This window comes from Ranitomeya imitator, chromosome 4 (assembly GCF_032444005.1).
Source record: "Ranitomeya imitator isolate aRanImi1 chromosome 4, aRanImi1.pri, whole genome shotgun sequence".
NCBI classification, from domain to species: domain Eukaryota; kingdom Metazoa; phylum Chordata; class Amphibia; order Anura; family Dendrobatidae; genus Ranitomeya; species Ranitomeya imitator.
This window is the reverse complement of record NC_091285.1, coordinates 261720666-261748499: the sequence shown is the minus strand read 5'-3', so window position 1 is coordinate 261748499 and position 27834 is coordinate 261720666. Positions and strand designations below refer to the sequence as shown.

Here is a 27834-nt window from a genome sequence, read left to right as displayed (position 1 = left end):
ATCAGTGTTTTGCACCTGTGCCACCTCCACTTTCCTCATGTAGACCTGCTGTATCCTGCAGTATACTTGTACTGTGGCCAGGCATTGGTAATTATGGCCTCGCTTTTCTGTGATATCTTAGGGATGCACGTCTTTTTCAGTGAATTGCTTTACATTCAGTGTAGAGGCTCACAAAACAATGAGGACCCTTGATGTGGGTTGTGAGCTTGTGTACTATGACCAAAATCTAAAATAATACCTTTCACATTTTTCATCTTTGCCACTGGGCCCTATAATGTTGGTCAGGGAAAACCGGGGTATCTCACCTTGTGGGGGGCACGTATATATTGAGCTGGGCGGTCTGTTTGATCTACAGTAATAGAACGTGTGGTACTAGGTAGTAGTAGGTATGTGTGTGGTAAATCAGTATTTTTACCTTTGTTCCATCCATTTTTATAATGGGAGTCTGATGTCAGACATAACATATCAAGGCATTGACTTAACAAGGTGTCGAAATGTCCCATAGACAGGACTGACCTACCTATTATCTCTCATTAGATGCTTCAGGGAACGAAAAGTCTGGTTACCCACTGATAAACAGAATGACAAGACTATAGTACGACATTAGCAGCCATTATTATTCCCTTTATAAGGCACTGTACACATCAATACAGAACATAAGGGAAAAAACATCATACATACAAAAGAAAGACAGGCCCAGAAGTATAAATGGATTGTGCGAATTCTGCATTCTACGGGGTTACCTTAAGGAATCCAAAGCTTCCTCGTCAACGGCTGTGATCCGAATGGTAAGTATTGGGTTTGGCCTCAAGCTTTCTGAGAGACTTTGATGTTCTGCTGTCAAGAAAGTCAGATCTGCTCCCTGCAAAGATGAAATTAAAGATTAGAAGCAATAGCAAATGAAAGAGATACGGTATACTGTAAAATGTTGCCATGACTAGACTTATCAGTACATCCAGATAGTGGCTATATAAATACTCTGGATATGCCACCAAATTGATTTCACTAAAGTAATTTCTATGGGGGATACCGAATCTAAATCCTTTGTTGAAGGTAAGACGGAGATGCAATTCTATAAGTGATTAGATGTGACTATTGTCCAGCAATGTACTTATTTTCACATTATGATAACAGCCTCCAAAAGAGGGCAAATTTAAATAAATAACCTTCATGCTTCGTCAATAGTTAATATGGCTTCTGCATGGCAACCCATCAATCCTCTTTCATTTTTTCGTAATTCAAGTTCCCCAGTTGTTTTCTCTGTAACCACCCTTTGTCTGTCCATTTTCCAGTAATAACATGTGACAATATAATAGAGCAAGTGTTCGAGATTATAAATAGGAGAATGCACCAGGAGACGTCTGTATATACAACTCAGATTGAAAATTAGTGAGACTTTCAAAACCAATTTCAGATGAAAAGCAAATAAACAAAAACCTAAAAATGGCTCAATAAGTAAGCCACGTTGAGGCACGCTGTGGTAGGATTCTTAATTCAAGGTCTACTTCAACTGTCCCACGAGCCAGGCCTTGCTCAGTGAAAAGACGTGTAGTCAAAGACATTTTGTTCTTGTCGGGCAAGAAATGTATTTAATGAAATGTAGTGGTGTTTGCTTATTAGATCCTGCTACCGTGTTTCACACAAAGAATACTGGGAGGATCACAAAAATGACACATAAAGGAATAATATATATATATATATATATATATATATATATATATATATATATATATATATATATATATATTGTATATATATAGTGAATTGCAAAGGATAAAATGAGAACAAATATCTTAACCCCTTCATGACCCAGCCTATTTTGACCTTAATGACCTGGCCGTTTTTTGCAATTCTGACCAGTGTCCCTTTATGAAGTAATAACTCAGGAACGCTTCAACGGATCCTAGCGGTTCTGAGATTGTTTTTTCGTGACATATTGGGCTTCATGTTAGTGGTAAATTTAGGTCAATAAATTCTGCGTTTATTTGTGATAAAAACGGAAATTTGGCGAAAATTTTGAAAATCTCGCCATTTTCACATTTTTAATTTTTATTCTGTTAAACCAGAGAGTTATGTGACACAAAATAGTTAATAAATAACATTTCCCACATGTATACTTTACATCAGCACAATTTTGGAAACCAAATTTTTTTTTGCTAGGAAGTTATAAGGGTTAAAATTTGACCAGCGATTTCTCATTTTTACAACGAAATTTACAAAACCATTTTTTTTAGGGACCACCTCACATTTGAAGTCAGTTTGAGGGGTCTATATGGCTGAAAATACCCAAAAGTGACACCATTCTAAAAAATTCACCCCTCAAGGTACTCAAAACCACATTCAAGAAGTTTATTAACCCTTCAGGTGCTTCACAGCAGAAGAAGCAACATGGAAGGAAAAAATGAACATTTAACTTTTTAGTCACAAAAATTATCTTTTAGCAACAATTTTTTTATTTTCCCAATGGTAAAAGGAGAAACTGAACCACAAAAGTTGTTGTCCAATTTGTCCTGAGTACGCTGATACCTCATATGTGGGGGTAAACCACTGTTTGGGCGCACGGCAGGGATTGAAAGGGAAGGAGCGCCATTTGACTTTTTGAATGAAAAATTGGCTCCACTCTTTAGCAGACACCATGACACGTTTGGAGAGCCCCCGCATGCCTAAAAATTGGAGCTCCCCCACAAGTGACCCAATTTTGGAAACTAGACGCCCCAAGGAACTTATCTAGATCCATAGTGAGCACTTTGAACCCCCAGGTGCTTCACAAATTGATCCGTAAAAATGAAAAAGTACTTTTTTTTCACAAAGAAATTCTTTTAGCCTCAATTTTTTCATTTTCACATGGGCAACAGGATAAAATGGATCCTAAAATTTGTTGGGCAATGTCTCCTGAGTACACCAATACCTCACATATGGAGGTAAACCACTGTTTGGGCACATGGTAAAGCTCGGAAGGGAAGGCGCGCCATTTGACTTTTTGAATGGAAAATTAGCTCCAATTGTTAGCGGACACCATGTCGCGTTTGGAGAGCCCCTGTGTGCCTAAACATTGGAGCTCCCCCACAAGTGACCCCATTTTGGAAACTAGACCCCCCAAGGAACTTATCTAGATGCATATTGAGCACTTTAAACCCCCAGGTGCTTCACAGAAGTATATAACGCAGAGCCATGAAAATAAGAAATAATTTTTCTTTCCTCAAAAATGATTTTTTAGCCTGGAATTTCCTATTTTGCTAAGGGTAATAGGAGAAATTGGACCCCAAATGTTGTTGTCCAGTTTGTCCTGACTACGCTGATACCCCATATGTGGGGGTAAACCACTGTTTGGGCGCACGGCAGGGCTCGGAAGGGAAGGCACGCCATTTGGCTTTTTAAATGGAAAATTAGCTCCAATCATTAGCGGACACCATGTCACGTTTGGAGAGCCCCTGTGTGCCTAAACATTGGAGATCCCCCACAAATGACCCCATTTTGGAAACTAGACCCCAAAGGAACTAATCTAGATGTGTGGTGAGGACTTTGAACCCCCAAGTGCTTCACAGAAGTTTATAACGCAGAGCCATGAAAATAAAAAAAAAATTATTTTCTCAAAAATGATCTTTTAGCCTGCAATTTTTTATTTTCCCAAGGGTAACAGGAGAAATTTGACCCCAAAAGTTGTTGTCCAGTTTCTCCTGAGTACGCTGATACCCCATATGTGGGGGTAAACCACTGTTTGGGCACATGCCGGGGCTCAGAAGTGAAGTAGTGACGTTTTGAAATGCAGACTTTGATGGAATGCTCTGTGGGCGTCACGTTGCGTTTGCAGAGCCCCTGATGTGGCTAAACAGTAGAAACCCCCCACAAGTGACCCCATTTTGGAAACTAGACCCTGAAAGGAACTTGTCTAGATGTGTGGTGAGCACTTTGAACCCCCAAGTGCTTCACAGAAGTTTATAATGCAGAGCTGTGAAAATAATAAATACGTTTTCTTTCCTCAAAAATAATTATTTAGCCCAGAATTTTTTAATTTTCCCAAGGGTAACAGGAGAAATTTGACCCCAATATTTGTTGTCCAGTTTCTCCTGAGTACGGTGATACCCCATATGTGGGGGTAAACTACTGTTTGGGCACATGCCGGGGATCGGAATTGAAGTAGTGACGTTTTGAAATGCAGACTTTGATAGAATGCTCTGCGGGCGTCACGTTGCGTTTTGCAGAGCCCCTGATGTGGCTAAACAGTAGAAACCCCCCACAAGTGACCCCATTTTGGAAACTAGACCCCGAAAGGAACTTATCTAGATGTGTGGTGAGCACTTTGAACCCCCAAGTGCTTCATAGAAGTTTATAATGCAGAGCCGTGAAAATAATAAATACGTTTTCTTTCCTCAAAAATAATTATTTAGCCCAGAATTTTTTATTTTTCCAAGGGTTACAGGAGAAATTGGACCCCAAAAGTTGTTGTCCAGTTTCTCCTGAGTACGCTGATACCCCATATGTGGGGGTAAACCACTGTTTGGGCACACGTCGGGGCTCAGAAGGGAAGTAGTGACTTTTGAAATGCAGACTTTGATGGAATGGTCTGCGGGCGTCACGTTGCGTTTGCAGAGCCCCTGGTGTGCCTAAACAGTAGAAACTCCTCACAAGTGACCCCATTTTAGAAACTAGACCCCCCAAGGAACTTATCTAGATATGTGGTGAGCACTTTGAACCCCCAAGTGCTTCACAGACGTTTACAACGCAGAGCCGTGAAAATAAAAAATCATTTTTCTTTCCTCAAAAATGATGTTTTAGCAAGCATTTTTTTATTTTCACAAGGGTAACAGGAGAATTTGGACCCCAGTAATTGTTGCGCAGTTTATCCTGAGTATGTTGGTACCCCATATGTGGGGGTAAACCACTGTTTGGGCGCACGTCGGGGCTCGGAAGTGAGGGAGCACCATTTGACTTTTTGAATACAAGATTGGCTGGAATCAATGGTGGCACCATGTTGCGTTTGGAGACCCCTGATGTGCCTAAACAGTGGTAACCCCTCAATTCTACCTCCAACACTAACCCCAACACACCCCTAACCCTAATCCCACCTGTAGCCATAACCCTAATTCCAACCCTAACCCTAAGGCTATGTGCCCACGTTGAGGATTCGTGTGAGATTTTTCAGCATCATTTTTGAAAAATCCGCGGGTAAAAGGCACTGTGTTTTACCTGCGGATTTTCCGCGGATTTCCAGTGTTTTTTGTGCGGATTTTACCTGCGGATTCCTATTGAGGAACAGGTGTAAAACGCTGCGGAATCCGCACAAAGAATTGACATGCTGCGGAAAATACAACGCAGCATCTCTGCGCGGTATTTTCCGCACCATGGGCACAGCGGATTTGGTTTTCCATAGGTTTACATGGAACTGTAAACCTGATGGAACACTGCTGCGAATCCGCAGCGGCCAATCCGCTGCGGATCCGCAGCCAAATCCGCACCGTGTGCACATAGCCTAATTCTAAAGGTATGTGCACACGCTGCGGAAAACGCTGCGGATCCGCAGCAGTTTCCCATGAGTTTACAGTTCAATGTAAACCTATGGGAAACAAAAATCGCTGTACACATGCTGCAGAAAAACTGCACGGAAACGCAATGGTTTACATTCCGCAGCATGTCACTTCTTTCTGCGGATTCCGCAGCGGTTTTACAACTGCTCCAATAGAAAATCGCAGTTGTAAAACCGCAGTGAAATGCGCAGAAAAAACGCGGTAAATCCGCCATAAATCCGCAGTGGTTTAGCACTGCGGATTTATCAAATCTGCAGCGGAAAAATTCGCAGAGGACCAGAATACGTGTGCACATACCGAAACCCTAACCCTAACCCTAGCCCTAACCCTAGCCCTAACCCTAGCCCTAACCCTACCCCTAACCCTAACCCTAGCCCTAACCCTAACCCTACCCCTAACCCTATTCTAACATTAGTGGGAAAAAATCTTTATTTTTTTATTGTCCCTACCTATGGGGGTGACAAAGGGGGGGGGGTGCATTTATTATTTTTTTTATTTTGATCACTGTGATAGATTATATCTCAGTGATCAAAATGCACTTTGGAACGAATCTGCCGGCCGGCAGATTCGGCGGGCGCACTGAGTATGCGCCCGCCATTTTGGAAGATGGCGGCGCCCAGGGAGAAGACGGACGGACCCCGGCAGGATCGGTAAGTATGATGGGGAGGAGGGGAGCACGGGGGGGGGGGGATCGGAGCATGGGGGGGTGGATCGGAGCGCGGGGGGGTGGAACGGAGCACGGGGGGGTTGAACGGAGCACGGGGCGGTTGAACGGAGCACGGGGGGGTGGAACGGAGCACGGGGGGGGGGGGGGGGCGGGGGGTCGATCGGTGGGGTGGGGGCACATTAGTGTTTCCAGCCATGGCCGATGATATTGCAGCATTGGCCATGGCTGGATTGTAATATTTCACCAGTTTTAATAGGTGAAATATTACAAATCACTCTTTTTGGCAGTTTCACTTTCAACAGCCAATCAGAGCGATCGTAGCCACGGGGGGGGTGAAGCCACCCCCCCTGGGCTAAACTACCACTCCCCCTGTCCCTGCAGATCGGGTGAAATGGGAGTTAACCCTTTCACCCGATCTGCAGGGACGCGATCTTTCCATGACGCCACATAGGCGTCATGGGTCGGATTGGCACCGACTTTCATGACGCCTACGTGGCGTCATGGGTCGGGAAGGGGTTAAAACAGTTTATATTGAGGACATTTCTAAAAGAGGAGATAATTGACAACTGCACATCGTGAAGTCAGTATGTGAAAAAAAATCAGCCAATTACAGGCTCAAAGCAAATAGATGGTTTCCGCCACCCTTCTTCTTTGTAAGATTGCGCCATTTAATGTGAACTATAAAATAACAGCCTTGTTCAAATCCAGCCACAAATAAGGTCGACGTCCTGTGTCTTGTATGGGGAGACACTGTATGGTGCCGTTCCTCACATCTATATTTCCCATATATATATATATATATATATATATATATATATATATATATATATATACTGTAACAAAATCACTGGTAAAGTGTTGGAGGGGAGATAAGTTTCACTAGGAGTAATGGCGTCGGTGATATAAAACCCTTAGATTTTCATCCAGTACACTAAGTGCTGTGAGGGGTTAACTGTTAATTTATATAATGGGCTGGGTTTTATGTGGATGACCATAGAGTGGGTGGGAGGTTGTCCACCTTATCTCCACCTTCAGGGTTAAGTCTGGGGCTTAAATAGCTGGCTTCCAAAGGCAGTCAGAATACTGTAGGCCTGGAGAGTGGAGCTCCATTGCATTTTGTCCTGTGTAGGAAAGCTGAACCTTTGTATGCAGATTTCTCCTGAGCGGACGGGCTGCCCACAAATGAATTGACTGTATTATACTATTTTCTTTTACTTTCCTGTTTTGCCCTGAGGGGCCGTGTTTATTTTGTCCTCACAAATAGTTTATGCCACATGCCTATAATAAATTTGTGAAAGGACTTAAAAAGACAGTGTTCCTGTGCCTACCTCTGTGTCAGTTGAGTGAACTGCTCTACCACCAATACATACACACAGATATATATATACACACAACGGTATTTAAATACATTACATTATTTATGTTCGAGAACAACCTATTGCACATGATACAATGTTTAATGTTCTTTTTAAAGGGTTTATTAAAGGCCAACTACTGTATATGAGAAACTTACCAATAGTTTAAATCATGTTTTTATGTTACATAAGTGTTTTTTATTATGGAATAGTTTTTTTGCCCCTTCATATCACAATCTTTAATAAAGGTAATGTGACGTGATTTTTATATTAATAATTATTGATTATATGATCAATTATTTTTAATACAAAATTGCATGTACTGTTTTAATATCTATTTATGTATTCATCTTCTTTACAGACATGGGAGACTGCCATTTTTATTTGCTGATGCCTAAGTATGACACACATCGCAAATACGGCATCCACTGGTCATAGGAGACTGCGGATGGTGTCCGACCGCATATCCTACACTGTAGCTGACTCGGCCATGAACTGGGCATGCCTCCTGGGCTGTCCAGTTCTCAGCTGTGGGAGGAGCTGGGCACCATTTTATTGTAGTCCAGAGTCAGGCCCCTGAACTGCGGTGACCTTAGCAACATCTCATGGCAAAAAAAATCTCACGTGCAGAAGTGAGTTCACCGAGAGAATTTCACTGCGGTGAATTTGAACTGCGGTGAACTCGCCTCTGCTTCGTGAGACTTTTTCTTACTGCGCTAGCAATGATCTCACCACAGTTCACTGGCCCGGTTGGGAACGCAGCCTCAGTGACCGGCAGCAACCTCAATGAGGTCACCATTGCTCACTGAAGCTGCGCTTGCAGCAGCTCATTCATCAGTGACAGACGTATCTTGGCACTGTCCAGGTTGAAAACTATTACCGTAATCCCCAGACATGGATTACGGCATGGGACAGAACGTCAAACAGGTGAGGGATATTGTTGTTTTTTATTTTTGTCTTATTACAGAAGAAGAGGGCTTTGGTGGAATTTTACCACAAAAAACTGGGAACACTTATTGACTCGAGTATAAGTCAAGTATGCATTGTCCCCTCATTCCTATCCTGGTCTGCGTGGCTCTTCATCCCTATCCTGGTATGCACAGCTCCTCATCCCTATCCTTGTCTGCATGGCTCCTCATCCTTATCCTTGTCTGCATGGCTCCTCATCCCTATCCTGGTATGTATGGCTCTTCATCCCTATCCTGGTATGCATGGCTCCTCATCCCTATACTTGCCTGCATGGCTCTTCATCCTTATCCTTGTCTGCATGGCTCCTCATCCCTATCCTGGTATGTATGGCTCTTCATCCCTATCCTGGTATGCATCGCTCCTCATCCCTATCCTGGTTTGCATAGCCCCCTCATTCATAGCTTGGTATGCATGGCCCCCATCAGAAAAACCTAAAAAAAATAATAAATCATCCTACTTATCGTCTTTGCGCTCCCTCACAACTTCTTCCTCTATGCCTATGGGAGTGGAGAGACGTGAATATTAATTTCTCTTAAGTAGCGGGCACACATGATCCCCCGGCCGCTGCAGGAAGCCGGCGGCTGCGGCTGACACTTTGCCTGCTATTGCAGAGAAATGAATATTCACTGCCAGAGCAGTGAATATTAATTTCTTTTTAACAGTGTGCACAGGCTTTAGTCGCAGCAGCCGGCTCCTGCCTCCTGTGACCCGCTGCTCCGCCGTGGACCCGCCGTCTTCTGGGATCCTCACTCCGAGTTTAAGCTGAGGTGGGCTTTTTCAGCACAAAAAATGAATAATTTGTCTTATACTCAAGTACTGTATATATGGTAACTGTAGGATTAGTAATGGATAGGTGTATTATAGACACCTTTCCATTAGTAATTTGTGGCCTTGATGTCACCGGACTATACAATGGTGACCTCAACCCCACAAATATGAAACTCACTTACCACTGCCAGAGGGTAAGTGGGAAGAGCCAGGCAAAAAGCCATAATTGGCTGCTTTTTTTTTAGTCTGGGGGAACAATATCCATGGTCCCTTACCAGTCTGAGAAAACCAGCCCCCAGCTGTCTGCTTTAGCAAGGCTGGTTGCCAAAAATGAGGGGGCCCCCACACCGTTTTATTTAATTATTTATTTAGAGCACAGGTGACGACTGATGAATATTCCCATCAGCCGCTGCCTGCTCTCACTGTTATTAGCAGCAGGTGTCTGCTGATGGGAGCAGTAATCCCATCAGCTGACGCCAGTGAGCGGAAGTAGACATTTTACATCCGCTCACAGCTACGGGCTCACGCTGTCATTTGACAGAGTGGGAACCGCAGCTGTTTGACCGGCGGTAATGATTTTACAACCGATCAGAAGCAGTGTTTGTTGCGCTTATCATGCACATGACATTGTGGCAAACACTGTGTACAGTCCTATTCCGGTCAACCAACAGATTTTCATTTGGATTCAGGACTGGGCTCTAGCTGCCTCATTCCAAAACTGTGACCTACTTTTGGCAAAGCCATTCTTTTGCTGGTTTGAAAGTGTGCTCAGGGTCATTGTCGTGCTGTAAGGTGAAATTCCTCTTCATCTTTTTAACAGAGTTCTAAAGGGTTTTTAATGAACTGTTCATAATTCCTTCTACCTTTACTAAAGCACCTAATTCAGCTGTCAAAAAAAATCCAAAGCATGATGCTGTCTCCACAATGCTTCACTGTGAGTATGGTGTTCTCTTTGTGATGTGCAGTGTTGGCTTTGCATCAAACACCCTTTTTGGAATTATGGAAAAAATAAATCAATCTTGGTTTTAGCATAAAACGTTTCCCACATGCCTTTGTCAGACTTTATGTAGGTTTTGGCAAAACAAAGTCGGGTTACGATGCTTTTCTTTGTAAGAAAAGGCTTCTGTCTTGCCACCGTAACCCACACGCCAGACATAAAAAATACAGGAGATTATTGTCACATGCAGTACACAACCAGCACTTGCCAGCAATTCCTGAAGCTCCTCTAATGTTGCTGTAGGCCTCAGCTTCTTAGATCAATTTCCCTCTTGTAATTTCATCACTTTTTAAGAAACGGTCAGTTCTAGGAAAAGTCACTGTTGTTGGCGTAAGCTACTTCTTAATGGTGTATCTATTGCATTGGAAAAATTGTATTATTTTCAAGGCTGATAGCTTTCAACCTTGAGATCCCTTTGCTGTGTTGTAAGCTGTTTATGAGCCATGGCTTTTGAAGTAAAATGCAACTAAGAAAATGTCAGGAAAATCCTGCTAGAACAGCTAAACTTTATAGAGAGGTATTCAAAATCAGTTTAAATGATGGCAGTTGTGTACTTAATACACTTAAATGAGTTTAAATGTGACTGGCTAATTCTGAACACAACCACATCCCCAATTATATGAAGGTGTTCACACTTATGCAACCACATTATTTTAGTTCTTCATTTTTGCTTTTCCATCTGAAAAGATTAGTTTGTTTTTCAAATGAATTATTCAGATTATGGGTCAGGAAAGAAATATATCTTGGTACCGTGTTAGCCAGTAGATAGAAAAATATTTAGAATTGAGAGTCCTCAGTGGTTGATACTTTTTAATGGCTAACTGAAAAGATGGTAACAAATTGCAAGCTTTCGAGACTACACAGGTCTCTTCATCAGGCAAAGACTAAAACACATTCTGAAGAATCACATATTTATGCACACCATAGCATAGAAAAAAAAAAGGAAAAAAAGGGAAAAACCATGGTTAGACAGGTGACATGAAGCAGAATTACAATGGATGATAAACAGTTATGTCCATAAATATTGGGCCAGTTCTTAGATAAGGATTGTTTTATTGTCCTCTGATTAGGGTCTCTGTTGTGATGACCCCACATGGTCTGAGGGGCAAGTTCCTTAGTTGATGCAAAAAGACATAAATCCGTGCGACACATTCATTCCTGCAGTTAGACTGTCAAAGGTCGTCATCAGTTTATATTCCCAGACTCTTCTGTCTTTCTGAGATTTGAAGCTACCTTTTAAAACAAGTAATTTCATGTCCATAATGTTATGATCCGGGAGACAGAAATGTATTGCCACAGGTAGATCCATTCTTTTTTCTCTTATTGTATGGCGATGAGAGTTCATCCTTGTTCTCAGCTTCTGCCCTGTCTCTCCCACATACAGACCCCCAGTTGGACATTTAGTACAAATAATTAGGTACACCACATTAGAAGTGACGCAGCTGAAAGTACCTGGGATCTTGTAGTCCTGATGTGAATTGGGGTATGGATTCGTCGGGCAGACAAGATACCAACTTGTTTAGTTCCTTGTAATAATCCTGTGTAGGATCCGACTCCAATTTTTTGTAGTAGCGTGTGTCCATAAGTTGTCTGTTTGCTTCCTTCATACATATACATAAATATGTGATTCTTCAGAATTTGTTTTAGTCTTTGCCTGATGAAGAGACCTGTGTAGTCTCGAAAGCTTGCAATTTGTTACCATCTTTTCAGTTAGCCATTAAAAGGTATCAACCACTGAGGACTCTCAATTCTAAATATTTTTCAGATTATGGGTGACATTAAAGGAAGAAAAAGTTCTGAAATTCTTCTTCTTGATAAGATTTTTTTACATGACAAAACATGGTATTTTAAAAGGGGTGTGTAGATTTTTTATACCCGCTGTATAGCTAAATATAGCAGTGGAAAGACATGATAAAAATGATGGTGTCATGCCCCAGACACCAGTATTTGATCACTTACTACAAAATGTGCTCTTTATAAATTCTGTCAATATGTCTGCACAAAATGGCTATTTTGTACAGTAGCTGGAAAACAAAGATTTATCTAATCTATTCTGTCATTGGAGACATCATGACCCATAATTAATTTGTCTTCTCTCTGACACACACAATTATTTACGTTTCATAAAATGAACAGAGGGCAAAGAAGTAATGACAGTTCTGAAAGAGAGTTCATAGCATGCAGATAAATTAGTACAATTACTGTCCTCATAAAGCATCCAGAAACCTATGTGTTCAGATCAATGAATTGGCTTTCTTTCCAGTAAACGGAGTTTGACATTTCCCAAGCTGATGGCAAGAGCAGCCGCTATATAGTGACAGGGCACTACAATTATACACCTGCATTTACTCTAGTAAATTATTTTTTGCTAAACTTACAGGGTAAAAGTCTTCAACTCCATATGGCTTTCCTTTTCTTTTTCCACATTTATGAAAATATATTCCTTTTTGGATAAAGGGTAACGCATTTGTCCTATAAAAATATCAAAAACAACAAAATCAGTTAAGATAAAAAAAAGGACAATGAAAATATAGTACAATGAATCACTCTAGAAGAATGGGTGTAAAATTACTTATTCTCTAAACTGAAAAACATAAATTCATACTGTACCATTGTTCTAAATCCAATCTGCAAAAGTACGACTTTTGAAAAGGAGTCCGTCCAAACCAAATACTAAACAGCCCTGCTGTACTATTTGGAAGGCAAGATATGAAATATGATGGATATCCCTTATTTCAGATGCTACAGTGCAGTCAGGTGCCTAAATGAATCTCCGAAATGGAGATAGGAACGATTTAAGGAAGATACAATTGGGTCATTTCACTCCTGTGACAGAAACCCAAATCTAGGAGCTTCCCCTGTGAGAGCAAAATCATCAAAATCACGTAGACCACCTTGGTTCTGTTAGTTATTGATAAACTGTTGCCATGTCTAAGAATTCCAGGCAAGTAAATAAGGCAGCACACTGCAGTGCTAAAACATGCAACCATGAAACACGAAAATTGAACTGCATTACTGCACTAGAAATATGAAAAATGAGAGCGTTTAGCGCATAAAAATGGCCAATTTTATGTGTACTTGGTAGCCCCTTTACGGCATCTCTCTTATACCAGGTCCTAAACTTGCCTTACCTCGCTGAGAATAAACGTCTCCATCTGAATGGGTACATGTGAGACCTCTTCTTAGACTAAAATTCTCTCTCTCTATGGAGGAGTATTGGACCTGCTGTAATTAAAACACCTGTGGCTAGGAGGCGGAGTGCACGATCAGAAGGCTAAAGAATACATTTCAAAAACCTGACCGGCACATCCAAACATAGACTAAGTGTGAACAGGTGCTGAACCTAGAGTCGCCAACTCGTATACAGTCAAGTAAAAATAGGTAAACAGGTTCAGCACCTGTTCACACTTAGTCTATGTTTGGATGTGCCGGTCAGGTTTTTGAAATGTATTCTTTAGCCTTCTGATCGTGCACTCCGCCTCCTAGCCACAGGTGTTTTAATTACAGCAGGTCCAATACCCCTCCATAGAGAGAGAGAATTTTAGTCTAAGAAGAGGTTTCACATGTACCCATTCAGATGGAGACGTTTATTCTCAGCGAGGTAAGGCAAGTTTAGGACCTGGTATAAGAGAGATGCCGTAAAGGGGCTACCAAGTACACATAAAATTGGCCATTTTTATGCGCTAAACGCTCTCATTTTTCATATTTCTAGTGCAGTAATGCAGTTCAATTTTCGTGTTTCATGGTTGCATGTTTTAGCGCTGCAGTGTGCTGCCTTATTTACTTGACTGTATACGAGTTGGCGACTCTAGGTTCAGCACCTGTTCACACTGAGTCTATGTTTGGATGTGCCGGTCAGGTTTTTGAAATGTAAGAATTCCAGGCAAACCATCAAGATGCAGAAGCTGAAGTCAAGGGACTGAAATGGAAGGCTCAAGTTGGACGATCACGGCTGAGGTTTGATGGATCACTGAAGTAGTGAATGAGGCGAAGGCAGCCAGGTTCAAAGAGTCCAGATGGCTAGAAATTTCTTGTAGAGCCTGCACAATTTCTTTCTGGAAGAAGGCATGCTTAGCTACTAGTCCAACAAGTGTCTAAGCATCCACAAGATACTGAATAGTCATTGTACCACTTTTGTGGTTCATAATCTACAGATTCTGTTATGTTTCTCACTGAAAAAACACAAAAATTGAGCTTGGTTTGAGTTGGTATACATGCAGCACATAAACGCATGTTCACATTGGTCATAAAACATACAAATCCTACAAGAAACAAAATGAGCAAAAACCCTGCTGTAACTAAATAAGTAAAAAGCAAAAGTGCATTTAAATAACACAGAGTTCTTAGTTATACTGCTTTTGATCAAAAATAGCACAAAAGCCATGCCACTATCGACAAGGTGACTCTGATCGGAGGTCCTACGCTGTGTAATATTAAAAACCTTACCATGGGTCAGAGTTGATCTCAGTGTGTGAATAAGAGCAGACAAAAGGACTGACTCCAAACCATTGGACACCAGTCTGGGGAAGGCTTTAAATGTAATTTGCAGCTCAGGAAAGGGAGGCCACAACCCGGCTTGCACAGAATGCAAAAATACAAAAAATTATCTTGTTTGAGTTGGTATACATGCAGAACATAAATGCATAAAAGCCATCCAACTCAAACAAAGCTCAATTTTTGTGTTTTTTCTTTGTATTTTTGCATATTGAGCAAGCCGGAATGTGGCCTTCCTTTCCTGAGCTGAAAATTTCATTTAAAGGCTTCCCCAGACTGGTGTCCACTGGTTGGGACTCAGTCCTATTGTCTGCCCTTATTCACACACTGAAGTCAACTCTGACCAATAGTAAGGTTTTTAAATATTAGACAGCGTAGGACCACCCCATTTAGAGTCAGCTTGTCAATAGTGGGATGGCTTTTATGCTATTTTTGATCAAAAACTATTACTAAGAACTCTTATTTAAATGCACTTTTGTTTTTTACTTATTCAGTTACAGCAAGGTTTTTGCTCATTTTGTTTCTTGTAGGTTTTGTATGTTTTATGGCCAATGTAAACATGCGTTTATCTGCTGAATGTATACCAACTCAAACCAAGCTCAATTTTTGTGTTTATTCTTTGAATTTTTGCATTCTGTGAAAGCCGGGATGTGGCCTCCCTTTCCTGAGCTGGAAACTACATTTAAAGGCTTCCCCACACTGTCGGTCCTTTTGCCTGCCCTTCAACTCTGACCCATAGTAAGGTTTTTAATATTAGACAGCGTAGGACCACCCCATTCAGAGTCAGCTTGTTGACGGTGGGATGGCTTTTATGCTATTTTTGATCAAAAACTACTACTAAGGACTGTTATTTAAATACACTTTTGTTTTTACTTATTCAATTACAGCAGGGTTTTTGTAGGTTTTGTATGTTTCTCACTGGTAAAGTGGATGATCTAAGTGCCAATTGGTCAGACACTGGTGATATTGTGGTGTGGAGGAATCCCCCCGCTCTTCACCATTCAAGGCTGAAGTTAAGGTCAAAATCAAGCTCAAGTACATTGCAGATACAATGGCAAGTACACAAAATAACTTAATCCAGTAAGTAAAGCGGTGAAGATAGATTCACCTTTAAATAGCCCTTCAGGACTGAAGTCAACAGGAAGCACTAGTTGCAGAAACAGGAGAAGAGCCAAGATCACGATGCTCATAGCTGTAACCAACAGCAGAGGTACAAGACAGAGTAGAATTATTTTAATCCAGCATCAATGAGACTGGATTCTCAATTATCTCACATGTACCAATAGAAACAATAGGAAATAAAACCAAAATATGTTTTCCAGAGGCATCTCTCTTCAGACAGATCCAGGGTTGGTGTTGGGGAACTAAGAATTCCTCAGATGCAGCATTCATTAGAAGTCATAAAATTGTAAGAGTTTGATAGAAGAAGAAGGCTTCCACTGTCTGGCCATTGGTACCCTGCATCACAAAGTCAGGGGTCCGATGTTTACTAAGACTACTGAAGGTATTGTACCATAATTCTGTTCTCTTGAAGGTCGTGAATAAATAATCTGCCATTATCACTATGCACTTTAGGCTGGGCGGACACCGCAAATTTGGCTGTGACCCACGTTTCACAGGCAAAGGCTGCAATAGGGCGGCGCTAATGAAAGTGAATGTTATTGCATTACGAACCACTAGGTGATGCACAACCTTTTATTATGTAGCAATGTACCACACTGTGATCTGTGCGGCCCGATGTGGGTCGTGGGCAAAGTCGCCATTTTGCATCACCCTTAATCACAAAATGCCCTAATGGGTTTTCTTTGCTCGATTTTCTGATTTGTAAAATGTCATATTTTGTTACATTTTCTGTGCTGAAAAACAAACATGGTATGTTTATAGGCTTTCCGGATTATCAGATGCCCAATCAAGCACATTTTTCTCTGTACTATGATAAAGCTTTATTTACACAGAACTGTAAAAAACCCTTTAAAACTGCATTACTGAACCATGTGTTCATCTCATTCACTAACTGATAAAACGCTATGGCTCATTACCTAACACAAAATCTATGATTGCACTAACACATTGGAAAAAAAAAGAGCTGAAAGTTGATTCGTGATAATAAACAAAGTCAATTAGCCACAAAAGCCTCATATAGCCACCAAAAGTCAATACGATCTGACAATCTGGCAGCCGATAACGTTAGCCATCCCCAAATTAGCAAGTGGCATGATTAGCGTCAGAAGAGCTGCAGGCAAATCTGTCCTTTAATGAAACGCTATCACTCACTTGTGACATAGCGAGCAGAGACCAACATAAGACACAATTCCTTCCATAGTATTGTGATGGTTTATATACAGCTTTATGCATTCAATTAGAGCGTCCTAAGCCACATGTTAATTAGCCAAGTGGTGTACATGGCAGCTGACGTCAAGGTTTTGTCTAAGACCCCGTTTAGGCTACATTCACACTTAGCGGTTTTTACCGCGGAACCGCCGCGATTTTGATGCTGCGGGTCCGCAGCAGTTTCCATAGCGTTTACAGTAACATGTAAACCCTATGGAAACCGCAAACCGCTGTGCACATGCTGCGGGAAAAACCGCGCGGGAACGCAGCGGTTTACAACCCGCAGCATGTCACTTCTTTGTGCAGAATCGCTGCGATTCTGCACCCATAGGAATACATTGAACCGCTTACTTCCCGCATGGGGCTGTGCCCACGTTGCGGGAAGTAAGCGGATAATGTGCGGGTGGTACCCGGGGTGGAGGAGAGGAGACTCTCCTCCAGGCCCTGGGAACCATATTTGGGGTTAAAAAATAAAAAATCTGGTTATACTCACCCTCTGATGTCCGGAGCTCCTGGGCGCTGCACGCGGCTGTCCGGTCAGAGTTGCTGTGCGACCAGGACCTGCGGTGACGTCGCGGTCACATGACCGTGACGTCACGAAGGGTCCTTCTCGCACAGCATCTCTGGAACCGGACCGCCGGGTGCAGCGCCGAGGGATCGGGACGTCAGAGGGTGAGTATAACCAATTTTTATTATTTTTAACATTACTATTGATGCTGCATATTGCTGCATATGCAGCATCAATAGTATAGGCGGAAACCCGCAGCGGAAAACGCGGAACAAACCGCGATAAATCTGCAGGGAGAACCGCAGTTGTTTTGCCCTGCAGATTTATCAAATCCGCTGCGGGAAAACCCGCAGAGGGACGCCGCAAGGTGTGAACATAGCCTTACACTAGCGTCATGGCTTCTATTAATGCAGCCAAGACATCTATGACTGATCCTTTTTTACCCAAACAAGTCATCTATATCAGACATGGCATGGCTACCTCATTTTGAGATTTACCATGCATGACTCTTATATTTTATTTCTTACATTTTTGTCATCTTACCTGTTTCTGCCAAACTGACGATATTCATAAACTGTAACAGACTTGTCATGTGCGAAGAAGAACCCAATAAGCTCCCGGCAGGCATCACGGCCATTTCTAAAACAGAAGAAAGGGTCTCAAATTTGTAGAAAAATGTATAGGAAAGATATATATCTTGGTACCGTGTTAGCCAGTAGATAGAAAAAGGTATCAACCACTGAGGACTCTCAATTCTAAATATTTTTTTTATAAAAACTAAATTATTTATTTGGGATATGGAAATACTTGATATATAAAAACACAATGCATCATAATCCAGGACTATCCTTTTTTTACTAATATCCAGATTATATTGGCAACAAAGGACACGTAAATGAAAGAATGGAGAAATTCTAAACAGCCAATATATTGGAAATCAATCCAAGTAACGTCTTTTATTGCTATTGAGCCAGAAAACTTCTTTCTTCCAGGACAGGCAGTATCAATTCACGACTACATTAGCTTTATTATCAGTACAAGGTTACAAAATGGTGACGATCAAAGTATGAACAAACAGCATCTCACTGAGAATCACAATATGCATGGATTTTTCACAGATCCCTTGATGAAGCATTTCATAGCGAAACGCGCATCGGGTGTGGTGGGTTCCTGGATCTGCTTTACTCAGGTAATGTTACTACATATATTTTTTTATGATTAAATGATATGGAGTACTTATGATATATGGTGTAATACCTTGATGGATGACATGTTTACACGTGCAATGAGTGTCTCATGTATTTGGAGACATATATGAGTGGCCTTAATACTGTTGCCATACTTCTCATACTATATCTCTACATACATGCAAAATATCTATTTTTCCTCCAAGCATTACCTATATTTAGACACATGTTGTAATTATCTTTTGCAATGATCCTTCTGTATTACAACAATAATCTTTAGTTATATAGCGCCAACATATTCCGCAACGCTTTACAGGTTAACAGTGTCAAACACAACAGTCATAAGTAACAACGTTAACAATACAATAATTACAGCAAAACGACCGTGCTCGTGAGAGCTTACAATCTACAATGAGATGGGGGAGATACAAAGTACAGGTGTGTATTTACAATGATGTATTTACAATGATGGTCCAGCCATCTTCAGGGGGTGGGGGATAGATGGAGATAGTGAATGGGCTACACACACACAAACATAACATGATTTTGATTAGTGAACGTGATAGGTTGCTCAAATGTGTTTTGAGCGAGCGCCTAAAACTATGCAAATTGTGGATGGTCCTAATATCTTGGGGTAGAGCATTAGCGCAGCACGGGAGAAGTCTTGGAGTCAGGAGTGGGAGGTATGGATTAGTGCAGAGGTTAGTCGAAAGTCATTTGCAGAGCGCAGCGGTCAGTTAGGCCGATAGACAGAAATGAGGGAGGAGATGTGAGGGGGTGCCGCACTGTGGAGAGCTATGTGGGTGAGAACAAGTAGCTTGAATTGTATCCTGTAATGAATGGGTAGCCAGTGTAACGACTGGCGAAGAGCGGACACGTCCGAGTACCGATTGGCCAGATGGACGACCCTGGCTGCTGCATTAAGGATAGACTGGAGAGGGGAAAGTCGAGTAAGTGGTTGGCCAATTAATAGAGCATTGCAGTAGTTCAGGCGGGAGTGGATCAGGGCGACAGTGAGATTTTTTTGTTTCCATGGTGAGAATAGTGCGGATTCTAGAGATGTTCTTTAGGTGTAAGCGGCACGAGCGGGCAAGAGATTGTATATGGGAGGTGAAGGAGAGATCGGAGTCAAACATAACACCCAGACAGCGCGCCTGCTGCCGGGGTGTTATTATGGTGCCACCCACGGAGAGGGAAATGTCAGATTTAGGGAGGTTAGTAGACGGCAAGAGCAGAAGAAATTTGGTTTTGGAGAGGTTGAGTTTCAAATAGAGAGCAGACATGATGTTGGAGACTGCAGACAGACAGTCAGTGGCGCTCTGTAGTACAGCGGGGGTAAGGTCAGGGGAGGATGTGTATAGTTGTGTGTCATCACCATAAAGATGGTACTGAACACCAAATCTGCTGATGGTCTATCCAATTGGGGCTGTGTAGAGGGAGAAGAGAAGGGGGCCAAGGACTAAGCCCTGAGGTACCCCGACAGTGAGAGGAAGAGGAGATGAAGTGGAGCCAGAGAACAAAACACTGAAGGAGCGGTCAGAAAGATAGGAAGTATTATGCTACGTAATATCTATATATATAATTGTCTAAGGGTTTTTCCGTCTGTCTGTCTGTCTTTCTGTCTGTCTGTCTGTCTGTCCTGGAAATCCCGGCTCTCTGATTGGTCAAGGCCGCGCAGCCTCGACCAATCAGCGACGGGCACAGCAACGACGTAGAAATCCCGCGTCTCTGATTGGTCGAGGCCGTCAGGCCTCGACCAATCAGCAACGGGCACAGCGACGATGATGTCATAAAGGACGTAGACATCCCGCGTCTCTGATTGGTCGAGGCCGCCAGGCCTCGACCAATCAGCGACAGGCACAGCGACGATGTCATAATGGTTGCCATGGCGACGATGATGTCATAAAGGTTTCCTCGACCAATCAGCGACGGGCACAGCGACGATGATGTCATAATGGTTGCCATGGCGACGAAGATGTCATAAAGGTTGCCTCGACCAATCAGCGACGGGCACAGTCTGCCGCGAATTCTGGAATCATCATTGTCCATATACTACGGGGACATGCATATTCTAGAATACCCGATGCGTTAGAATCGGGCCACAATCTAGTCATAGTAACATAGTAACATAGTTAGTAAGGCCGAAAAAAGACATTTGTCCATCCAGTTCAGCCTATATTCCATCATAATAAATCCCCAGATCTACGTCCTTCTACAGAACCTAATTGTATGATACAATATTGTTCTGCTCCAGGAAGACATCCAGGCCTCTCTTGAACCCCTCGACTGAGTTCGCCATCACCACCTCCTCAGGCAAGCAATTCCAGATTCTCACTGCCCTAACAGTAAAGAATCCTCTTCTATGTTGGTGGAAAAACCTTCTCTCCTCCAGACGCAAAGAATGCCCCCTTATGCCCGTCACCTTCCTTGGTATAAACAGATCCTCAGCGAGATATTTGTATTGTCCCCTTATATACTTATACATGGTTATTAGATCGCCCCTCAGTCGTCTTTTTTCTAGACTAAATAATCCTAATTTCGCTAATCTATCTGGGTATTGTAGTTCTCCCATCCCCTTTATTAATTTTGTTGCCCTCCTTTGTACTCTCTCTAGTTCCATTATATCCTTCCTGAGCACCGGTGCCCAAAACTGGACACAGTACTCCATGTGCGGTCTAACTAGGGATTTGTACAGAGGCAGTATAATGCTCTCATCATGTGTATCCAGACCTCTTTTAATGCACCCCATGATCCTGTTTGCCTTGGCAGCTGCTGCCTGGCACTGGCTGCTCCAGGTAAGTTTATCATATAGTCTATATATATAATTGTCTAAGGGTTTTTCCGTCTGTCTGTCTGTCTGTCCTGGAAATCCCGGCTCTCTGATTGGTCGAGGTCGCCAGGCCTCGACCAATCAGAGACCGGCACAGCATCGACGTAGAAATCCCGCGTCTCTGATTGGTCGAGGCCGCCAGGCCTCGACCAATCAGCAACGGGCACTGCAACGATGATGTCATAAAGGACGTAGAAATTTCGCGTCTGATTGGTCGAGGCCGCCAGGCCTCGACCAATCAGCAACGGGCACAGCGACGATGATGTCATAAAGGACGTAGACATCTCACGTTTCTGATTCAACGACGGGCACAGTATCGAAGTAGATGTCATAATGGTTGCCATGGCGACGATGATGTCATAAAGGTTGCCTCGACCAATCAGCGACGGGCACAGTGTGCCGCGAATTCTGGAATCATCATTGTCCATATACTACGGGGACATGCATATTCTAGAATACCCGATGCGTTAGAATCGGGCCACAATCTAGTATATATATAATTGTCTAAGGGTTTTTCCGTCTGTCTGTCTGTCTTTCTGTCTGTCTGTCTTTCTGTCTGTCTGTCCTGGAAATCCCGGCTCTCTGATTGGTCGAGGCCGTCAGGCCTTGACCAATCAGCAACGGGCACAGCGACGATGATGTCATAAAGGACGTAGACATCCCGCGTCTCTGATTGGTCGAGGCCGCCAGGCCTCGACCAATCAGCGACAGGCACAGCGACGATAATGTCATAATGGTTGCCATGGCGACGATGATGTCATAAAGGTTTCCTCGACCAATCAGCGACGGGCACAGTCTGCCGCGAATTCTGGAATCATCATTGTCCATATACTACTGACACTGACATATACTACTGTCACTGGGCACTGACACATGCATATTCTAGAATACCCGATGCGTTAGAATCGGGCCACAATCTAGTATATATATATATATATATAGATTGTGACAGAGTCGCGGGTAATGTAATAGATGGGAGATCATATGTTTTACTACGCCTAATGGTGTCAGGGATAAAAAAAATCAAGAATTTCCTCCGGCACAGTAAGTGTTGCTAGGGTTAAATTAACATATGGTATGGGCTGGGTTTTAGCGGGAAATTCATAGAGCAGGTGTAAGAGTGTCTCCCCATATCTCCACCTACAGAGCCGGCACACAGTCATGTGATGTCACAGTTATGTGATCAGTCACGTGATGGAGCAGTCACATGGTCTGGCCTAAAATGGCTGAAGGAAAGACCTTTCGGTGTTCAGTGTGTGGGCCTGGAGAAGGAGCACTGTAGGAGAGTGTTGCATGGACTTGTGAAGCTGAATAGTGTGTGTTCTCCCAGCTGTGAGCCGGAGGAACTCCACTCACAGAAGGACTGTGTTTGTGCTGCCACTATTTTGTTTTCTTTTCCTGTTTTGCCTAGAGGGCTGTATTTTCTTTACCAGACCTTATTTTATGCTGCCTACAATAACCCAAAGGAAGCTCTTAAAGCCGCAGTGCACCCGTGTCTACCTCCGTGTGCAGCTGAGTGAGCAGATATACCATTATATATATATGGGAGGATGTGCAAATAACAGGCAGAAAGTGCAATTACTGTATGCAAAAACTACGTTCAGACTGAGGGAAAACCACTTTAGGGTCCTTAATATCAAAAGATGTTTTATATATAGTTTGTCATACTAACACAATATGAGGTGCTATATCAATAGGGGGTACAATGTATATCATAATGATGCTAACACAAGCTTGGTGTAAAAGCTATATGACTGTTATAATGTCCCATGCTGAAAATTCAGCAATCTGGGAGGGATATTACCCAGAACTTCACCGCTAGTAACACCAACCTGAATATACATCCATAATGTCCATAGCATCTATATATCGAAACAGACCCCAAAGTCACCTATAGGAGGTGTCTCAAGCATCCCTCACATGTCCTTAACAGAGGGTTATCAATGAGGCTATACATATTATCTCTTAGCCGACACGGACACCAGTGGGGCTCCACGGTCTGCTTGCAGCTCTTCCTGTGCTCAGCAGTCACGTGTTTCCGCTCATTAAGGTAACGAATATGCGCTCCATGCCTATGGGAGTGGAGACGTCTCCATATTCATTAACTTAATGAGCAGCACCACGTGACCGCTCGGCAGGAAGAGCTGCAGGCACCGGCGGCCGGAGCGAGATGCAGGGCCGCACCGAGGGTGCGCGGGTAGGTGAATATGATGTGTGCGCCGGCTCCTGGCACCCGCTGCTCTGCCGCCCCCCCTTCCCCACCGGCTTTCTGTACCGTGACTTGGGTATCAGCCGAGGGGGGGTGTTTTCAGCAGAAAAAATGTGCTGAAAAACTCACTCAGCTTACACAAGTGTATATACAGTGCAGTATATATACCTGTTTTTAAAGTACCACTATTTTACTGTATTATTCTCCAGGTATACTGACACGTATCTGGATTGTCCCATTTTCATTTCTACTTCTATATACATTTATGTATATGTAGTTTTTTAATATATTTGATATTAATAAAGATGGTTTTACCCATAAGAAAAGCCTTGCTTCTTTAGTGATATATTTACAAATATACGTTTTGGCTTAGTTATACAGATTTAGAATTGTTTATGCATAATATACAAGTAGTAACGAGGGATTTTTAGAATTGTTATTTTATTAAAAACAATGAAGAATGTCTGGTTATCCTTTTACTAATAGCAAGTTTGGATATAGATTCTGCTGTTATTCACAAACATGGAAATAGACTTTTCTGGTCAGTGACTTCAATCCTGACCCTTGGGGTCAGCAGCCACAGTAGCGGGGATTGCCCTTGGAGTGGTGCCTGGCGGCCACCTGCAGCTCAAGCCTAACTCCATCATCAAGAGCTCTAGAAAACACCAGGTGGCCGCTTAGCCATGCCACTCCAAAGGTAAGCTCAGACTGTGGCGCAGTGGGTGCACGATTCACATGCGTGACAAAAAGCTGGAGCTCCTTTCCTGAAGTGATGGATCCATTTACTGTATAGTATCATAATGTAGAAGAGTTTATTCCGCTCTTATTATAGAGGTATACACCTACTATAATATGCCAATGCCCACTTTAAGTGCATAAGGAACGAATGGAACGAAAATATGTCCCTGCAAAGTAAAGACACCTTCAAAGTGAACTCTTGACATCATAATGGCGCATGTACTTAGATTGGCCTGGGTTATTACCATCGTCTTTAGCAGAGCACTGGTGCCTGGCCTTCCACCTTCCTGGGCAGACCCTCCTGCTAGAGTAAGCCTCTGGACTGAACTGTGCAATCTCCGATGTTGCGATATGAAGCAGCTTTGCTTTTGTAGTATCGGAAAAGTGCACTGGCACCGACACTGGCAGGGTCGGGGGCTAAAAGCGCACTTCAGCGACCCCAACCAGCTTCAGAGTTGTTCTTACAAGCCCGATTAGCCTCTGCTAATAGATTGCAGAAGTGGTAAACGATAAAAACACTTTCGTTCTTCAGATCATAAAGGATTTCTTTATTTCAAGTTGCTTGTTTTTACAATACCTTGCATTTTTTTCCATGTAAGAACATAGGAATAACCATGAAGAATCAGGCTCCCGCTGACTGTAGCACGGAAGGTCCCAGTGCTCACAATGCGGTAAAGGCTGCTGGTGTGCAGAGCAGGAGTAGACAGCTGCGTGTTTGCATGTTTTTGGATTTACCATTTCCAACGTGAGACTCATGATTCTTTATGCCACCCATCATTAAACTGGGGTGCACCACATTTTTACGATCTTTTTTACTACATTAACAATAAGACGCTAATGCTGTCACCATCCATTTTATCCCAGTTGCTGTGGTCCCGTAGTCACAGCAAAAAGAACACAACATCGAGCCATTACTGGCATCTAGCGTGTCCCTGTATATCCATTACCAAGCATCAGAAATAATCCACTTAGGATCTAGCATTGTTAGCTGGTTACGCAAATGAAAGTAAAGCTGCAATGTCCCCAAGGCAATAAAAATGTGAATGGCTGAGATACGCAGGAGAATTAGCTACTCCAAATCCTTTAAAAAAAAAAAAAGAGAGAAAATTTGCGGGCGTCTAGTTTAAAAATAAGTGACACCGAACGTCAATCTGCAAAAGATCGTTAGAATCAGATAGGCTGAGCTATATATCAATCAGTGGGGAATGTCAGATAAAGGGCACCGAGGAGCACGTCTTACCCTTGAGGCTGAAGACTTTATGCAGTTACAGTTACACCATCCTGGTACATTTCACGCTTGTTTCTTGTATACAGTTATTATTACCAACACATACATACATACTGTGAGGCAATGCTTCAGCGGCATCTAAATCACATTTATATTGAGACAAGCGTAGGACCTTTAAATACCTTATTTTTTTTCGAACCTTAATAAGACACACTCCAGGTGCATATAGCAGAAAATAGGAAAAACATATTTCTTTCTAATATAACTTCCCTGGCTGTGTAAAGAAGTAGAGGTATCAATATCACTAAATTTAGTGCCTTAGGATAGAATAGGGAGGTAATAGATCTATCAGTTAGTATTGCATGTCTATAATACACTGTGACAAAGTCACTGGTAAAGTGGTGGAGGGGAGATATGTTTCACTGCGCTTGATAGCATCAGTGATGTAAGACCCAGAGATTTTTCCTCCATCACATTATCCAACACCTAATTTCTGTAATGGGCTGGGTTTTATGTGGACATCCATTTAGTGGGTGGGAGGTTGTCCACCTTATCTCCACCCCAAGGTGTGGTCTCGGGCTGAAGTAGCTTGCCTCCAGAGGCAGTCTTTGTTCAGCAAGGCTGGAGTGAGGATCTCCAGTGGTTTGTGTCCTGAGGAGGAAAGACTGAGCCTGTGTTGCTCCACAGCGGGCAGGTCCCCGCATATGTATGGACTGTGTTGCAGCATTTTGTTTTTTGGGGGTTTCCGGTTTTGCCTGAAGGGCTGTATTTATTTTTCCCTTCATGTTGGTTTATACTGCCTGTTTAATAAACCAACAGAAGATGTACAGAGACAGTGTTCCTGAATGAGCTGAACTACCACAACAGCTATAGCTTTACAGTACACACACTATGTACATTATCCTCAATCAGAGGAAGCTGCCTTTAGTACAAACAATATGGTGTTTTGCAAACCTATTTTCCTGCTCCATATCTGAATATATTGCTGAGAAATAAATACATATTGGCGGCCTGCTTTCCTTTGGCAATGATCTTGGCTGTATTTATATATGATATGTATTGAAAGTTACATTATCGAGTAGTGCAGCTATTATGACTGGAAACATTACAGGGATTATGCAGCGGTCTAATAATCATAAAATCAATTCCTGGACCTTCTCTGTGCAAAGAGCGTTCACACTGAACAATGCCTGCTCACAGAAACAAACCTGCTGCCTCTTACCGTGCACTTGTAATAGTCTGCAATTATTTCTGCCCTTATGTGACTCTATTCTACCTGAATAAATGATCTGCCTATAATTGGGCTATGTGGGGAAAAGAATAAATACTTCTGAGAAAATTATCACATTCAGAGAATTCACAGCATTTTGGAAAAAAGATGTAGACCATTTAAGTCCCTGAGGGTCTGATTACACAGACCAACTGGTGGCACCATGAAACTGCCAATTGATAACATTTTACCAAATGGTGGTCATTTGAATGCACCATGGCATCCGCTGTCTATTAAAGCCAATTTTGCACTCCAAAAGTCAAATGATCCTCCTTCCTTTCCGAGCCCTGCCGTGTCTCAGAACAGTAGTCTACCACATATGGGGTATCGGTGTACTCAGGAGAAACTACTCAGGTCCATATTCTCCTTTTACCCTTTTGAAATTAAATAAAATGGGACCTAAAACAACATTTTCTGGGAAAAATTTGATTTTTTTTATTTTCATGGCTCAACGTTATAAAGTATTGTGAAGCACCTGGGGGCTCAAGATGCTCACCACACATCTAGATACATTCATTGGGGGGTCTAGTTTCCAAAATGTGGTCCCCTGTGGGAGGTTTCTACTGTTTAGGCACATCAGGATCTTTCTAAAGCTACATGACACCCTCTCTCGATTCCAGCCAATTTTGCATTCAAAAACAAACTATACTCCTTCCATTCCAAGCTCTGCCACGCGCCCAAACAGTAGATTCCCCCCACATATGGGGTATTGGCGCACTCAGGAGAAATTGCACAACAAATTTTGATGACCCCTGTTT

The 27834-nt window shown here is 42.5% G+C and overlaps 1 protein-coding gene across 5 annotated transcripts in view; it reads right to left on the bottom strand.

The window, feature by feature from the left end:
- Positions 1-27834, bottom strand: part of CAPS2 (calcyphosine 2) — a 166313-nt gene that overhangs the window by 31809 nt on the left and 106670 nt on the right. For all 5 annotated transcript variants that reach the window (XM_069764577.1, XM_069764580.1, XM_069764578.1 and 2 more), the window contains exons 11-13: positions 18158-18253; positions 12660-12753; positions 744-862 (exon numbers count right to left, since the gene is read on the bottom strand). In XM_069764577.1, coding sequence (XP_069620678.1) covers positions 744-862; positions 12660-12753; positions 18158-18253 — 309 coding nt within the window. The remainder of the gene's footprint in view (positions 1-743; positions 863-12659; positions 12754-18157; positions 18254-27834) is intronic.